This window comes from Lynx rufus, unplaced genomic scaffold, assembly GCF_022079265.1.
Source record: "Lynx rufus isolate CCGP_SWC_20201006 ecotype Redwood Valley unplaced genomic scaffold, mLynRuf1.p SCAF_17, whole genome shotgun sequence".
Lineage (NCBI taxonomy): Eukaryota > Metazoa > Chordata > Mammalia > Carnivora > Felidae > Lynx > Lynx rufus.
The window spans coordinates 15,562,210-15,577,610 of NW_025814831.1; the positions used below are offsets into that span (position 1 = coordinate 15,562,210).

A 15,401-nucleotide genomic window follows, 5' to 3' on the forward strand; every position below is an offset into this window, starting at 1 on the left:
TTTCTCTCCTTACTCTCTTCAAAGATTTCTCTGAAGGAGCACATGACTTTAAGAGTCTCCTTCCTGCCAGGTGAATTCAGAGACCTTGGGTCCCATCTGGGGGGAGGGGATGTACATGTTTGCACAAACTGTCCCACTTCGTGGGATTCCGTTTGTCTTGGCTCAGCCCTTTGTGCAGACGCTGGAACTCTCTGAACCATGCACACAGATTTGAAAACCTTGCCGGCGGGCTGGATTTCCTCACGGATGTGTGATGGACGGAGGCAACTCAAGAAGCCTGAGGTTTGAATCCTGGCTCTGTCTCTTGCTGGTTAGGAGTGGGGCCAGCCCATCTTTTTGGAGCCTATAATCGTCTTGGCTATAAACGGACTTAATCTCAGATCCCTTCATGGAGTTGGTTAGGGCCACCCGGGTAATTGATTGTTCTTTGAAATTCGCTGTACAAACGGAAAGGTGATGTTTTGTCCGCCAATGACCATGTGCCAACGACGCAAATACAAAGCCGTGATAGTAGCAGTCGTAACTTTGGACTTTGTGCCTCTTCTCAAGTGAACGATTAGAGAGTGTGTGTCCGAAAGCGTTTGTGTGTGGCCACTCCTGGTAAAGGACATCTCTTCCTTTAATGACAGTAGGTGATCCCCAAATCATTAAGTTTGGCTTAGGAATGTGTGTGAGGCATGGTTTTACTGCAGCTGGCTACCTACCTGGTGATGTTTGTTGCAGACTCGCATTTCCATGGTGAGGCATTCCCAAGTCCGACAGCTTGCATTTGACCTGAGGCAAGTTAGTTAACCTGTCTGAGCCTTAACTTTCTGGTCTGTAGGGTTCTCCTGCCCCTCTGTCTTCTAGGTTTGTTGGGAGAATAAATAGGCACGAAAGATGCTGAGGACCGTGCTTGGCACGTGGTCAGTTGTCAGTCAATGTCAGTGGTGATTCCTGTTGCTGTTACCACCGCCGCCACTGCTCAGATGTTCGGTTGTACCCTGAGCCCCTGGTCGGACTGGCATTTAGGCCAATGCCTCGGCAATGTACCGAGCCAATGAAAATGGCTCGCGTGTCACATCTCCATGGATGATCAACGGCTGGCTGTTTTGGGGGGAACCTTACCGAATCACTGTGGCATGGTCTGAGCCTGGTGTGTTCGTGGGCAGGGCACCTATTTTTGGGGTCCCTCCCCTCCCCCCACGGGGAGGTCCAGCATCCCGGCTGCAGGCGTCCTTCCTGAGATCCCTGTCAGGACTAATGAAATGGTGGTTAGAGAGTACTTTTACCCTGTCCATTGAAATGCGCCACGTGAAGTGTTTGTTAAAGCGGAGATGTTCCCCTTGTGCGTCGTAACCATGTAACTCATAACCCTTGGCCGACTTCCTCTCGTTTGCTATCATGTCGTCGTGTTTAATTGTCAGTTAGTAACCTGATGGGCTTCTGGTTGAATCTCTGGAGGACTGTTTGTTGTGTTCCGTGCCTCAGGTCATAGTGGGTTCGCAGGTGAGTTGTAAAGGGTGCAGCCGTGGGGCGCCTGGGTAACTCAGTCGGTTAAGCGTCCTACTGCAGCCCAGGTCATGAGCTCATGGTTTGTGAGTTCGGGCCCCGCATGGGGCTCTGTGATGACAGCTCAGAGCCTGGAGCCTGCTTCAGATTCTGTGTCTCCCTGTCTCTTTCTCTGCCCCTCCCCTGCTTGCACTCTCTCTCTCTCTCTCTCTCTCACTCAAAAATAAATAAACATTAAAAAAAAAGAAGAAGAAGAAAAGTGTGCAGACACAGGCGTGCTGTCCCAGGTGCCCTCATGACCCTGTAACAGTCTTGTCGGTCACTGTGCTGGTAGCCCAGGTGACTCCCCATAGCGAGCAGTGCTCAGTTTGGACACTGGCCTTTGCAGGTGACACCCATCCCACTATCACCGAAATGCCGCAATCTGCATAGCTGTGCCTGCCCGGAGGTTGGCAACTCCCACCTTCTGCAGAACCTCCCGGAAACACAATTTGTCAGGAAGATGTGATGATGATGTTGAGGACCAATGTAATTTGCCTTTTCAGTGCTCTGAAATTGGCCTCAAGGAGACTCCGAGTGAGGCCAAGAGGAAGGTTTAGACAGCATCGTGCCGTGGCCCTAGGCGGCTGCTGGGTCGGGTAGCTTCAGCCTTTGCCACGGTTTTCATGTGATTCCCAGGGTCCAGGTCAGCTAGTCTTTTGGGGTAGATTCTGTTTACTTAAATGTTTCCCTGAGTGCCAATCACAGGATTAGTTCATTCTCTCAGTCCAACCCCCCCCCCCCAATTTGTCTCCCCTCCCTTTGTTTGCCTAGGGCTCCGTGAGGTCTCAGTTCCTTTTGGAGTTCTGGATCTGCCTCTTCTCACCTGCAGTTTTCCTGCCCTCCCCCCACCCCCCTCCAGCAAATTCGGCCTCGCCCTCCAGTCCTGCAGGCTCTGTCCCCGTCTTGACTATTTGAAAAGGAATCCATAACATTTAGGGTGTCATTTGCTCCTTGTCGCTTCTCCCACTTGGGCTGGGGATGGCTTCAGATTTGTCTCTGCAGCAGATGCTGTAACATCAGCCTGTGCTCAAGCACCATTTGTTGAAAGGGTCTCCTTTGCTGTTAGAACACTCGTGCTGAAATTTAAAGGTGCTGGCAAGGCACTTTGTCCCTCTCTAGGCGGGCCAAGTTGGCTCTATAGCAAGATGCTTCGCCAGAAGCTGGATTCCCAGCCTAGGAACCCCAGCAAAGGCCCCTTGTGGACCATGAATGAGAGAGAGCGGTGACTGGTTGGAACCGTGGCCAGTGGCCATCCCTGACAAAGCAAACATATAAACACACCTACAACCCTGTGTGCATGTTTTCCCAAGAGAGAGGGTTTTTATGATTTTTTTTTTTTTTTGCAAAATACAATGCCATAACTATTAAGTTCCAACCCAGTATACACACACACACACACACACACACACACACACACACCCTGTAACTTCTACCTGGCCAGGTACATTCAACAACTTTTAGTTATGGAAATAATGTGATCAAATGATGTGTGCCAGTTAGATAAGATCATATCGGAACATTTAAAAATAGATGAGTAACTACTGACGACCAGCAGATAAAGTGGCACGAGGTCGCCAGATGCAACCCGGCCGTGGATGTCTGTGTGTGTCAGGCCCACGTATGCCTTTATTACCCTCCATAAAAGATGACTGCATTAGTTATCGTTTTGCAGTGTCTGAATCTCTTTAAAGAAAGTAGAGGTACTGGGGTGCTTGGGTGGCTCCGTCGGTGAAGCGTCTGACTTCGGCTCACGGTTTGTGAGTTTGAGCCCCGTGTCGGGCTCTGTGCTGACAGCTCAGAGCCTGGAGCCTGCTTCAGATTCTGTCTGTCTGTCTCTCTCTACTCCTTCCCCCCTCGTGCTCTTTCTGCCTATAAAAAATAAACATTTAAAGATACATAAATTTTTTTTTAAAAAAAGAAAGAGGTTCTGGAAAGAGTGCAAGTTCAGTCCAGAACTAGAGCTGGCTGTCATCTTTTCGCCTCTCCCCTTCAGACGATCTGTTTATAAAAGTCCCTTCCTGGGGTTTGAACTTCTCAAATAACTGAGTTTCTGTTTCTGTCAATGCAGTAAATGGTACATTTACCTCCCTTCATGCCTATTAGCTTTAAGTTAGTTTGCCTTGTCAACTTAAAAAAAAACCAAGCCTGGGGACGCATGGGCAGCATAGTCTCTGACTCTTTATCTTGGCTAAGGTTGTGATCTCACAGTTCCTGAGTTCGAGCCCCACATCGGGCTCTGCGGTGATGATGAGAATGCTTGGGATTCTGTCTCTCTTTCCCTCTGCCCCTCCCCAACTTGTGCACGTGTTGTCTCTCAAAATAAAGAAACTGAAAAAATTTTTTAAAAAGCATGAAAAGGCAATCTAACGTGTCTTTTGTTCTACCATGTATCCTCTCTATTTTTTTATTAAAAAAATTTTTTTAGTGTTTATTTATTTATTTTTATTTTTTTAAAAATTTTTTTTTTAACGTTTATTTATTTTTGAGACAGAGAGAGACAGAGCATGAAGGGGGGAGGGGCAGAGAGAGAAGGAGACACAGAATCGGAAGCAGGCTCCAGGCTCTGAGCCATCAGCCCAGAGCCTGACGCGGGGCTCGAACTCACGGACCGCGAGATCGTGACCTGGCTGAAGTCGGACGCTTAACCGACTGCGCCACCCAGGCGCCCCTAGTGTTTATTTATTTTTGACAGAGAGAGACACACACACAGAGCATGAGCGGGGGAGGGTCAGAGAGAGAGGGAGACACAGAATCCAAAGCAGGCTGTAGGCTCTGAGCTGTCAGCACACAGCCTGACACAGGGCTCGAACTCATGGACTGTGAGATCATGACCTGAGCCGAAGTCGGACGCTCAACCGACTGAGCCACCCAGGCGCCCCCCGTGTGTCCTCTTTATAATTTGCTTATGCAATTTTTATTTTAAGATTGTGGGTACGATACAAACAGCTGTTATTTAAAAAATTGTAAAAAGGAGTATATCCACATCTTGGACAATTCTATCACATCACTGTTCACTCTTGTTCTATATCAGGTGACAAATAAAACCTGCTACATTTGCATATCCTCATTGCTATAATAAAGTTGTTAGCAGTTACATGGTCATGAAGAATTTTCTTATCTATCCATATCCTTTGTGTGTGTGTGTGTGTGTGGCCACATAATATATGGATGTCACACAATATCTTGAATTCATTTGAATTCAGCTCTTTGAAGTGCTGCGCCCTATTATTAGAAGTGTAGAAAACAACCAGCTTCTTACACTTCCCATGTGTTTTGCAAGTGTTTGAAAGTTTTTTAAATCTCTCTGTGTGTCTGTTTTCCTTCTCAGCCTGCCCAGGTAATGCTGTCCTTCAGATAGGGGAGAATCGTTAACCCTTATTTGCGGACGGTCCCCAAACGGCAGATTGGCAAAACTGATTTGGAAGAACCCAAGGTTTAATTGTATCAAAGCAGTGATCTTACAGATGCCAATGCTTTGGCCTTCCGATGTGGAGTAGGAGGGGGTACACGTGTGTGTCTGTGTGGGTGTGTGTGTTCCCTTTTCCTTGTTAGAAGTCACCGGTGTGGAGTTTGACAGTATTTATCAGAAAACATATTTTGGATGTTTGTTGATCATTTTGTTATTGATGTGGATGCACTGAGCTCTCGCCTGCCTTTGGCAGTCGGGAGGCAGTAGTGTAGACGGTGCGAGAGAGAACTCATTTCAACCCACTTCCAGCTCCAGCAGCCTGCATGAGTTGCGTGCTTCGGGCTCGCCCTCAGCCCGCCCCAGTGGACCTGCACTGATGGGTGGTGGAGGGCAGGAGACGAAAGCCCCTCCCGGCACATAGCAAGTGACCGAGCAAATGACACCAAAGCCCTTCTAACCTCTAGTGAACCGACTGCCTTCCTTCCACAGGTCCCGCCCACTTCCCCACACCTGGCTTTTCCTAGAGATTAATTTGGTTTTAAGGCACATGTTGGGTTTCTTTTGGTTCTGTTTAGGTGTTAATGCAAGGAAATGATTGATTCACGGAGCCTGCCCGGCGTCTCCACTGCAGACGAAACATTTCCCATGTGTCTGAAAATGGTCCTTGCCCACCTGTCCCTTCTGTGTTCCCTCGCCTCCGTGCCCGTGGATGCTCACAAAGGAAGGGGGTGTTCCGAGGTGGCCGAAGCGTGCTCCCGACAGAGCCGTGGGGCCTTAACAACCGTCACACAGCTCCTGTATCTGCGTATTGCACAAGTGGCCTCTTCGTCATGATTCCGTCTTTGTAGCTTTCGGAACACGTCTGTAAAGTAATAGCAAGACGGCTGCAGGAATGGGGGAGACTTCCCTAGAGGACACGTCGTTCGGTGGCTGTGACCATCAGCGGCTCTGTTTCCAGCTCCTGATGCCAGTAGGCTGGCACGGTCCTTGAAGCCTCGGGGTCTGCCCTCCCTGCCTGCAGGGGCTCCCCCCCCCCCCTCCCCGGGGTGGAGCAGGACTGAGGCACAGGGGGTGGTCTGAGAGAAACTTCTGTCTGGACCAGGGGTGTAATTTCTCTTTTTTCATCCCTCTTCCTTTGGTGGGGGGGGAAGAGAGAGAGAGGGAGAGGGGAGACCGCAGTGGGGCATTTAAACCAGGACAACGCTGCAAAGTTGTTAGGGAGATCCAAGTGTCTGACGTGACTTCTCTTTTTAAAATCTTTCTTCCTGGGGCGCCTGGGTGGCTCAGGTCACGATCTCGTGCTCTGTGAGTTCGAGCCCCGCGTCGGGCTCTGTGCTGATGGCTCAGAGCCTGGAGCCTGCTTCCGATTCTGTGTCTCCCTCTCTCTCTGCCCCTCCCCCGTTCATGCTCTGTCTCTCTCTGTCTCAGAAATAAATAAACGTTAAAAAAAAAAAATCTTTCTTCCGGAGCAGTGGTCTGTTTTGTTGTGGGAAATGAACAGCCATCTCTCTGGATAAAAATTCTCCGTGATTAGTTTTGTTCTTTCTCTTTCTGCCTCTCTCTTTCATGTACTGGGCTAGTTCCTCAGATCATTTGCTTCGTATTTTAAAATTTAAAAATCCCCCTTGATGTCTTTAGATTATAAACGACAGAATTTTAGAACAAAAAGGGCCTCTACGAATCACTCATTTGCCAAGCATTTTGGTGGGGTACGAGGTCATGGTCATCTGTTAGCATAACTTTTCTCTGTTCTCTCTCTGTCTCTTTTTTTAGTATCACCCGGCTTCTCCTGTGACTTCCTTTGACAGAGAGGAGAATTGAATTGATTAACTGGCTTTTAAGTACTGGGTACAGTGTTAGGTACATTCTACGCATGACCACATTTAGGCCCAACGTGACTCGGAGAAGATAGTATTACCTCTAATGTGGAGGTGAAAAAGCTGCCAGTCTGAGAGGACAAGTGGTTTATATCCAGTAACACAGCAGGGTAGCAGTGTAGACAAGAACCGTACAGGTTCAATCCCTCAGTTGATTCGGAGCCACGTGTGGGATGCATTCTGGAATGCTCCCCAGGAAAGCCCTGGCATTGCTTCTGGCCCCTCTCACGGGCACATGGGCGTATTTGTCTTTCACCATCTCGACAGGCCCAGGAAGTGCGAACGCAAGGGAGAGAGACTGTGTAGGGGGCTTGGTGGGAAGGTGAGAACCGTCTCTGAGAGGCTGCGTGTTCTGCTGGGGGGCTGCCCTGCACAGGGGGTGTGAGCATTGAGTGGGTCTGCAGGAGGGGCTGGTCGAGGACTGTGTGTGTGTGTGTGTGTGTGTTGTGCACTTGAGTGGGTCTACGGGAGGGGCTGACCTAGGACTGTGTGTGGGGGGCTCCTCTTTCTCCTCTGTTGTCCTGTAGCCCTTGGGTTAGCTTACGCAGTCTTCCAGAGTTGTTTATTGTTTGTCTTCCTCTGGTGGGGGGGGTCCTGCACCCTAAAAAGTGGACCCTGTCTTTATGTCATGGTGTATCATGATCCCAAGTGTCAAATGACCTGCTTCAGAATGAGAGCCAAAGGCCCAAGGGGGATTCTTTGATTAGGCCCAGGGAAGTTGGGCCAGGTTTGTGACCTGTTCAAGTCTGGATTCGGCCTTGTCTAGGGGCCAAGGATGGCTTTTCTGGGGAAGGAGGGAACTTGCAACCAGGAGAGTAGCAGCACCTGCCGGCCCTCCACTAGCCTCCCCCTCCTTTCTCTCCCTTCTTTATGCCAGCCTGTCCCTGAGGAGCCTGCACAGGAGTCAGCTCCAGAGTAGAGGAGGAGTGGCAGGGGTGGGGGGGTGAGGGGTGGAAACATTCTTGTGCCCTGGGACCAGCTCTAGGGAGGCTACATACAGCAGAAGCTGTTTCCAGACGATTTTTAAGCCCGCCTTCAGATCCCAGGACAACTTTGTTCATGTTGGGTTAGAATGGCAACTGGGTGACAAATGTCAACTCTGGGGGCTCCCCGTTTATAAAAGCTACAAGCGAGTAAAACGCCAGGAAGGAGACCGAGAGATGAAGGCCCGTGCCCACTAACGAGTCTGTAGCAACACATTCTCACAGCATTAAGGGTATGAGCCTGTGGGATGACTGAGTCTGACCATCTACTTTAAAGAGGAGAAACTGAGACCCAGAGAATCAGAGGGAGCGGTGTCGGCTCAACGAGTTGTATTCGTGTCGTGACTTAGCCCATCTGCACCTCCTCCTCCCCCGCCCTCCGCGTGACCCCCTTTCCTGCCTTCAAGCACTTGACTTCCCCCTCCCCCATCCCACAGCACCAGCCCACCTCTCCTAGCCCCTGCAGACTCCTCACCTGGTTTTCGGTTCCCACAGCTTCAGGAGTTTAGAGTCTGAGCCCTGGGTTCGAGTATAGGAGCGGTGGGACAGGGGCCGGTGAACGGTGGCGTGTGTTTTTATAAATCAAGTCTTACGGAAGCACAGCCACAACTGCGGTTGCCACAGTCTGTGGTTGCTTTTGTTGGACAACGGCAGAGTTGAGTAGTTGCAACAGAGACTGCGTGGCCTTCAACGACTAACACATTTCCTCTGACCGGCCCCTGCTGTAGAAGAATCAGCTGTAGGAAATCAGTTGATGTTAAACCTTGAAAGGCAGCCCGCCGTAGATCTACGTTTCTACATCACTGAGCTTTTGCTATAAACGGGGGGTGGGGGGTGGGGGGGGAAATGGTCAGAGGGTCTACAACAGAGGGAAGAGAGGTAACGGGCGTCCAGCAACGTCTTTCGAGTACCGCGATCAGCTGTTCTTAATTCATAGACAGGTCAAAGGTTATATGTTCAGATGAGCACCAGATTTTCCCCCTCCCAATCTTTGACCCAATTCGTTGCACAAACTGAACCATTCTTCTTCTTTCCTCTTTACCTGCCACTTCTAATCCATTGCCAGGACCAGGTGGTTCTCCAGAATACATCCTGAAGCTGTCCTTCTTTCTCCTCCTCCTCTGCTGCCACCCGGCCACTTCAGGCCCAGGCTGTGGCATCAGCTCATAACAGACCTTCCAACCCATTTATTCTTCCTATGGCGGCAAGTTCCAGTCTTCAGACCCATTGCTCGTTATTTCCTTCACGGCAAGCATTACGGTCTGTCTGTATGATCTTGCTTATTTATCTCTTCACTTACTTACTTGCTGTCTTACTTGAATCCAAGCTTCAAGAGAGTAGCACCTTTTTGCATTGTGTGTAGTCACTAGTGTGACCCCCATGGCACCTGGCGTGGAGTGGGTGCCGTATGGAGGAGGGAATGAACAAGGGTAGGTGGTGTTGGAAACACCCTCGGAAATGGCGTATCAGAAACATCAAGAAGAATCATTTCAAATGCACCGAGAACACCTATCCAGCTCCCTGCTCCAAATTGACATGGCTCCCGCCTTATGATCTCCCTTTCCCAAGGACGGCTCCTCTCCTCTGCATTGGCTGTCATGGGAGAGTCCTGCATTACTGCTAGAAGCGGGCTTTATCCCTCAGAAATAATGAGAAGGGGGCAGGGGCGTGGGGGGGGGGGGAGTGGGGGGAATTGTTGTCCTAGACCAGTGTTGACCATACTTCTTTGACCCAGAATCCAAGTAAGAAGTGTATGTTACCTTGTGATCTGTTGTGCTCCATGCATAGACACATGCCCATTTCACAAAATACCACTTTACTACACATGTTTTCTAGTCTGATCTGTTTGGTTCTGTTCTGTTCCATTAACACAATGCTGGTGGTGACCTGTTACGTCGATTTCAGGACCTATTAATGTGACAGCCCACAGTTTGAAAATAATCTTTAAAATTTGGTACTTATCCTCAGGGATTCACAACCTAGTGCAGAGCCCACAGATGAAGACCCGTATGTAAGGCAGACAGACAGACAAGTGCTGTGTGCAGGTCCAAATTACTGTAGCGGGGTGGGTGGGGATGGGGGCGGGGGACAGATTCACGAGCTGCTAGAGACATCTCGGAGAAAATGTTATCTTTAGAAGTTAGATTTAAGACTTAATTTAGTTGTTGTTCTTATCTCTCTCTCTCTCTCTCTTTTTTAACCTTTCTAACTAATCAGTTCTTTCTACGATACAGGCTCTTGTCTTTTTTTCTTCTTGGGTACTGATGTGTTTTTTATTGCTAACAGGGAGATGTCTGTTATTCTCCAGGTGCTTTTTAATTAAAAAACAAAACTTGGCCTCATCTGTATCTTCGTACTCAATTTATTTTTTTTTCCCTCTACTTTTTCACGTTAGTTTTTTTCGAGCTATATATGTGTGTGTATGAAAGATCTTCATTCGGAGACATTTTCCTCTCTATATACACGTAGGTATATAAATGTCATCTTAAAGAATGCATATACACAAAAATGTGTCTCTGAATGAAGATCTTTCTTATTATTTAGAATTCCTTAACCCTAATTGATGCATGGCTCCCACAGTTGTCACAGCAAAAAAAAAAAAAAAAAAAAAAAAATCCCTATTCTTCAGAGAAGATGCAGAAATTTCTGTAAAAGCCCTGACTCTAAATGTATTATACAGCTATGATCAAATTTCAGCTGCCTTTCCCCTGTTAGGGACATTAAATGTAATTTTTCCTGGCCTAAGAAACTTGAGTATTTCTCTGTGTGCATATTTCCATTAAAATTTTTTTCAAGTCACCCTTTTTACTCTTCTGAACTGTTACGTGAGACCAAGGAGGATATTTGCACGAGATGCAATGCCAGACACTTTCTGTTCCTTTCAAGCTCTACAGTCATTGGAGTAGACAGATGAGTGTCCCCATGGGTGTGTCCCAAAGATGCTTTTTTTGTTGTTTGTTTTTCTCCCTTTGGAAATTCTAAGTACGAGATATTGACATTCACGTCTGGTCTGTGAAAACCAATCAGCCATCCCACGTCTCTCTCCCAGTGAAATGCAGAACTGATCAGGGGAGGAATCATTATGACCCAAAGCCTGGGCAACCGTCTGCAGTGAATGAACGTTGCAAATATGTGCCGACCAGCTTGAAATTAAACCTGGGCTTGGTGGTCACCCCTTAAGACCCGGGTAAAAGAAAACTTCTAGCAGCTAGGCTCCTGTGAGTCAGAATTGGCTTTCTGAGCATGGGAGGAGTTACGGTAGCGAGTACATAGAACAGGTGGTGCATAGAAGGCAGGTGGGGGCACGGATGGAAATAAAGGGAGCATCGTAGAAAGCAGAAGAGCTCTTCAGGGTGGGTTTGCTGAGCCCGGACCAACAGTACCTGTGAATCTGCTGGCGGCTCCTCCCACTGCCACTTGGAACTTGGTGCTGCTTTTATGAGGGTCGGCTTTGGGAAAGTCAGATTTGATTTAGCAAAAGGCATTGGAGAGCCAGCCTTGCTCCCTTTATGCTGTCAGAAAGGAGATGTTCGTGACGTCATCCACCGTTATTGAGTACCTCTAGGCACCTGTTACAGGTGTTTACATCATGCCAGTGCTGGCCCTCACACCTATCCCTGGCGGAGGGGGTCTTTGTTTTGCCAAGGAGGAAGCCAAGACTTCCTGGGGACCCTGATTTTCCCAGGACCACACAGGAAGCGTCTCTCTGGCTGCAGAATTCCTAGTTCTGACTGTACCTCCCCCTGCTTTCTTGCACCTGGATCACTTACCTTGCAACCTCCCCCTTCCCGGCACCTGTGGGTTTTTTCCATGTAGTTGGTAAATAGTAATGTAGTGTAATAAAAAAGATACTTAGGTCAGGGTTAGGAGAAACCACATTCTTGGCTTATTGTTATTTGCCCAAGAGGGCCAGTTGTCCTCCATTTCTTTGTCATAATTTTATTCCCTGTAAGAATAGACGGCCCCACCCTGAGAGCCACAAAACAATTTTTTTTTTTTTTTGTTTGATGAAAACAAAAGCAGTTAGGTTCCCAGAACAGAGATGATCTCCGTTGCAGAAATGTTTGGGTTGCAAGAGGGTCCTGGCCTCCCCAGGTTGCTGGTTAGGGGCCTTGCAGGGCTCACTACACGGGGCTCCACAGGGAGCCTTTGGTGGAATCAGGCCAGGAGCCCCCCATCTGCCCAGGAGTTACTAGCTTTTGGTTTGTTTCACGTCATCCAAATTTGGTAGTTACCGGTCTGCCCCTCCCTCTTCTAGAAAGTGTGCTTTGCATCTCTTTTCCAACCTGGCAGCTCATTTGGTGGCCTGCCTGCTTTACCGGGAAAGTCTCATCCATGCCCCTAAACTGTTCCGGGTTTGAAAATGTACACATGGAAGGAAAGGCCACTTAAGGACATTGGATTTTTCAAAGTTGACATTTTTCATGTCTTTAGACCTCCAGATGGTGAAACTGGAACGTTGGTGTTCAGCTTAGGCTGGTCGGCCTGACTGGGACCCGTGTTTGGGCTCAGGCCTGCACCCTGGGCGCGGAGGGTGGGGTGACCAGAGGCTCCAGCCCCCCTTCTCTTCTTGGCTTTGAGCAATTCTCTGTTCGTAGGGCACCAGAAAGAGTTAATTCCAGATCCACTGCTCACTGATGTTGTGATAGTAAAGAATTCTAATGGGTTCTGTGAATAAGTTTGTGAGTAAACTACTTGGTGAACTCATGACTGAAATACAAATTTTTAAAAGCCTCTTTAAAGATTTTAGGAATAGGGGCGCCTGGGTGGCTCAGTCGGTTGGGCGTCCGACTTCGGCTCAGGTCACGACCTCACGGTTCATGCGTTCAAGCCCCGTGTCGGGTTCTGTGCTGACAGCTCGGAGCCTGGAGCCTGCTTCGGATTCTGTGTCTCCCTCTCTTTCCCTGTCCCTTCCCTACTCATGCTCTTTCTCTCTCTGTCTCAAAAATAAATTAAAAAAAAAACAAAACAAAACATTAGGAAAAAGAAAGGTTTTAGGAATAACTTAATTTTTGTTTTCCTTGTAAGGGATTTTCTTGGAGTTTTTCCCCTCTCTAATAGTTAAACAGTTTTATTGTTTGCTTTCTGAATGTTCCTGTAGTACAATAGTTCTGAAAATAAGAGAGTCAGTCCCTTGGCTGCAAGCATGGGGTGGGCGCGGGTTTATGTAATTTGACTTCTTTTCTCTCCAAATCAGTAAATATTTACAAACGACCTTATCAAACCGCTTGGGTACATTCGGTCACTTTTGAAAGCATACAGTTGGAGTGGCGACTGCCTGTCGCCACACTGCCAGTTCAGTGGGCCTCTCAGGAAGGACTTAACTTTTCTTTTTTAATAAAAATGCCGTCCACAGACCAAAAGTGGGCCTCAGAGCAAGTCTTTCCATGGAACCAGTTTTAGAAAATTTGCATTCTAAAGTTGGACTTGTAAAGATTCGACTCCTTTAGGTCTATGAACTGCGGCATCCAGAAAATAACTACTGGCTTCTGGCTTAGGTGTAACCGCTGCTGCCTGAGTTCTTTTGTTTCTTGGGGAAGGTAATTACAGAATTCCATTGGAAGCTTAAATGTCATTCTTTTGTAAGTAGGAAAAAAACAAGTCGATTCCTTTTCTGTTTTTTTTGTGAAGTGGTACCGAAATAATATGGCTCGAAAACATAACCCTCGCATTTTTTTTTATAGTGGAGATGGGAGTCTTGAGGTACCCAGCCCTCTTTTGCTTTCCACATTTGAAATCTGACAAATCTAAAACTCATTTTCTAGAAGAGAATACATACGTCCTTCAGAGTTGACACTGAGAAATAATAAAGGAGTCTGAGTTTGGGGGCCGGCAGGGTAGGAAAATTACAATATTATTGTATCAGCATCACCTGGTAATAACATGTTCATTTCGTCTGTCAGACTTAATCCAGGTAAGGCTGAAGTGCGTTTTATGGTGCTGATTGTCAGGGTACGATATTCCGTATTTCTGGCTAGCAAACGCCAAAAAATAAGCGAGAGGCTCTTAAAAATAAGTAACTGAGGTAATTGTGATTCATCTACTTGCTGCCGAATCCTGGGTGTTTCTTCTATTAATCATTTTTATGTTTTCATTTTCTTTGCAGAGCATTGGGAAAGGGTCATTGTGGTGCATAGACCCAGAGTATAGACAAAATCTAATTCAGGCTTTGAAAAAGACACCTTACCACCCATACTCACACGTGTTCAATACACCCCCTGCCTCTCCTCAGGCGTATCAAAGGTAAGCAATCCAGAGGGTTTTTTTTGTTTTTTGGTTTTTTGGTTTTTTGGTTTTTTTGGTTTACTGAAGTTGCATTATTTTGGCCGAGACAGGCACTGAACCTAATTCAATAGACTGTACAATATGAAAAATAACTGTAGATAAAGGAGAAAGGAATAAAGTATTACTGGAGGCATACCCATTGTTGTATTTCCTGCAAACCTTCCCGCTTCTGCTGCTTCGGAGGAATGTGCTCAGAAGGCTTCTTGGTGGGTGACATACTGTCTTCCTGGGTAGAAACATTTACAAAGAAAAGTTGACAGCTTTAACATCTCGGGGTGTCACAGTCTGTTGGGATAGAAGTACGCGAACGAGCCAGGTAAGCGATTCCGTCTTCCCAGCAGCCGACCGAAAGCGTCTACAGGTATTCACTGAAGGACTCGTTGATTGTTGTCATTCCTGGTCTCCATGTAGACGGTGCTCCAGAGGGATCATTTTGTTGTGGTTACTTGGTGTTTGCCTCTTCAAGGAGAATCACAGAGAACAATGGAGACTTTTGTTCCCCCTGCCATGCCCATTTGTTTTGAGACAGTGAGGTCATGGGTGCCATTTTTACACAAATGTAATTGGAAGGGAGGATAGGAAGCTTGTCACTTACAAAAAAAAAGGGGGGGGGGGTGTTAATGTCAGATTCCAAAAAAATAGCCACGTAACATACAAATTTTACCATAGATTTGCTGTCACATAGTGCTTGGGTTGGAAATACATCCCTCACTGCTGCCAAAAATTTTTTTTCCTTTCACGTAACGAAGTGCTTCTGCTGTAACCACCCGGTTGAGAGAAATTATCCTTGGACTACAAGTTTATGTCAATGAGGGATGGCGTGGGTTCGTAGATTTCAGCAGTTTTATAGTCCACTTGTTTGGCAGATTCTCTCCCTAGTCTGGTGTTTGCTGTGCAGAGGGGAGCACAAAGTGATCCTCTGAAACCGCATTAATGAAGTTCTTGTGCATCTTAGTTGAGAAGCATTCCATCACAGGCCCCAGACAATCAGTCTTCAGCAAGAGACGCGGAGGAACAGCTGGGCTCTCCGAGAAGACTGCTGTATGTCTGCCTTTGCTAGGCGATTAGCGTGATGGTAGCCATAGCAACTGGAGCATCTCCATAGTAACGCGTAGCCGAGACAGGTGCAGTTGCATCACAAGGCTGTTTGTTGCCTGGCAAAAGGACAGGCCATTAGTACTTAGATATACGCTGTTGCCTTAGGAACAAATAACCCTACATAGCAACTACAGTTGGTTTGAAAGATTTGGTGGGGGGGAAGAAAAGGTTGTAGCGGCTTTTGTCCGTGTTCATAAAAATCAGCGCAAGCATACT

General features: G+C 47.5%; 1 protein-coding gene across 6 annotated transcripts in view; it reads left to right on the forward strand.

The window, feature by feature from the left end:
* Positions 1-15,401, forward strand: part of FOXN3 (forkhead box N3) — a 403,845-nt gene that overhangs the window by 216,513 nt on the left and 171,931 nt on the right. For all 6 annotated transcript variants that reach the window (XR_006962155.1, XM_047080243.1, XM_047080242.1 and 3 more), the window contains one exon: positions 13,909-14,045. Coding sequence is in view for 5 of the 6 variants with exons in the window: in XM_047080243.1 (XP_046936199.1) it covers positions 13,909-14,045 (137 nt within the window). In the remaining variant the exon portion in view is untranslated. The remainder of the gene's footprint in view (positions 1-13,908; positions 14,046-15,401) is intronic.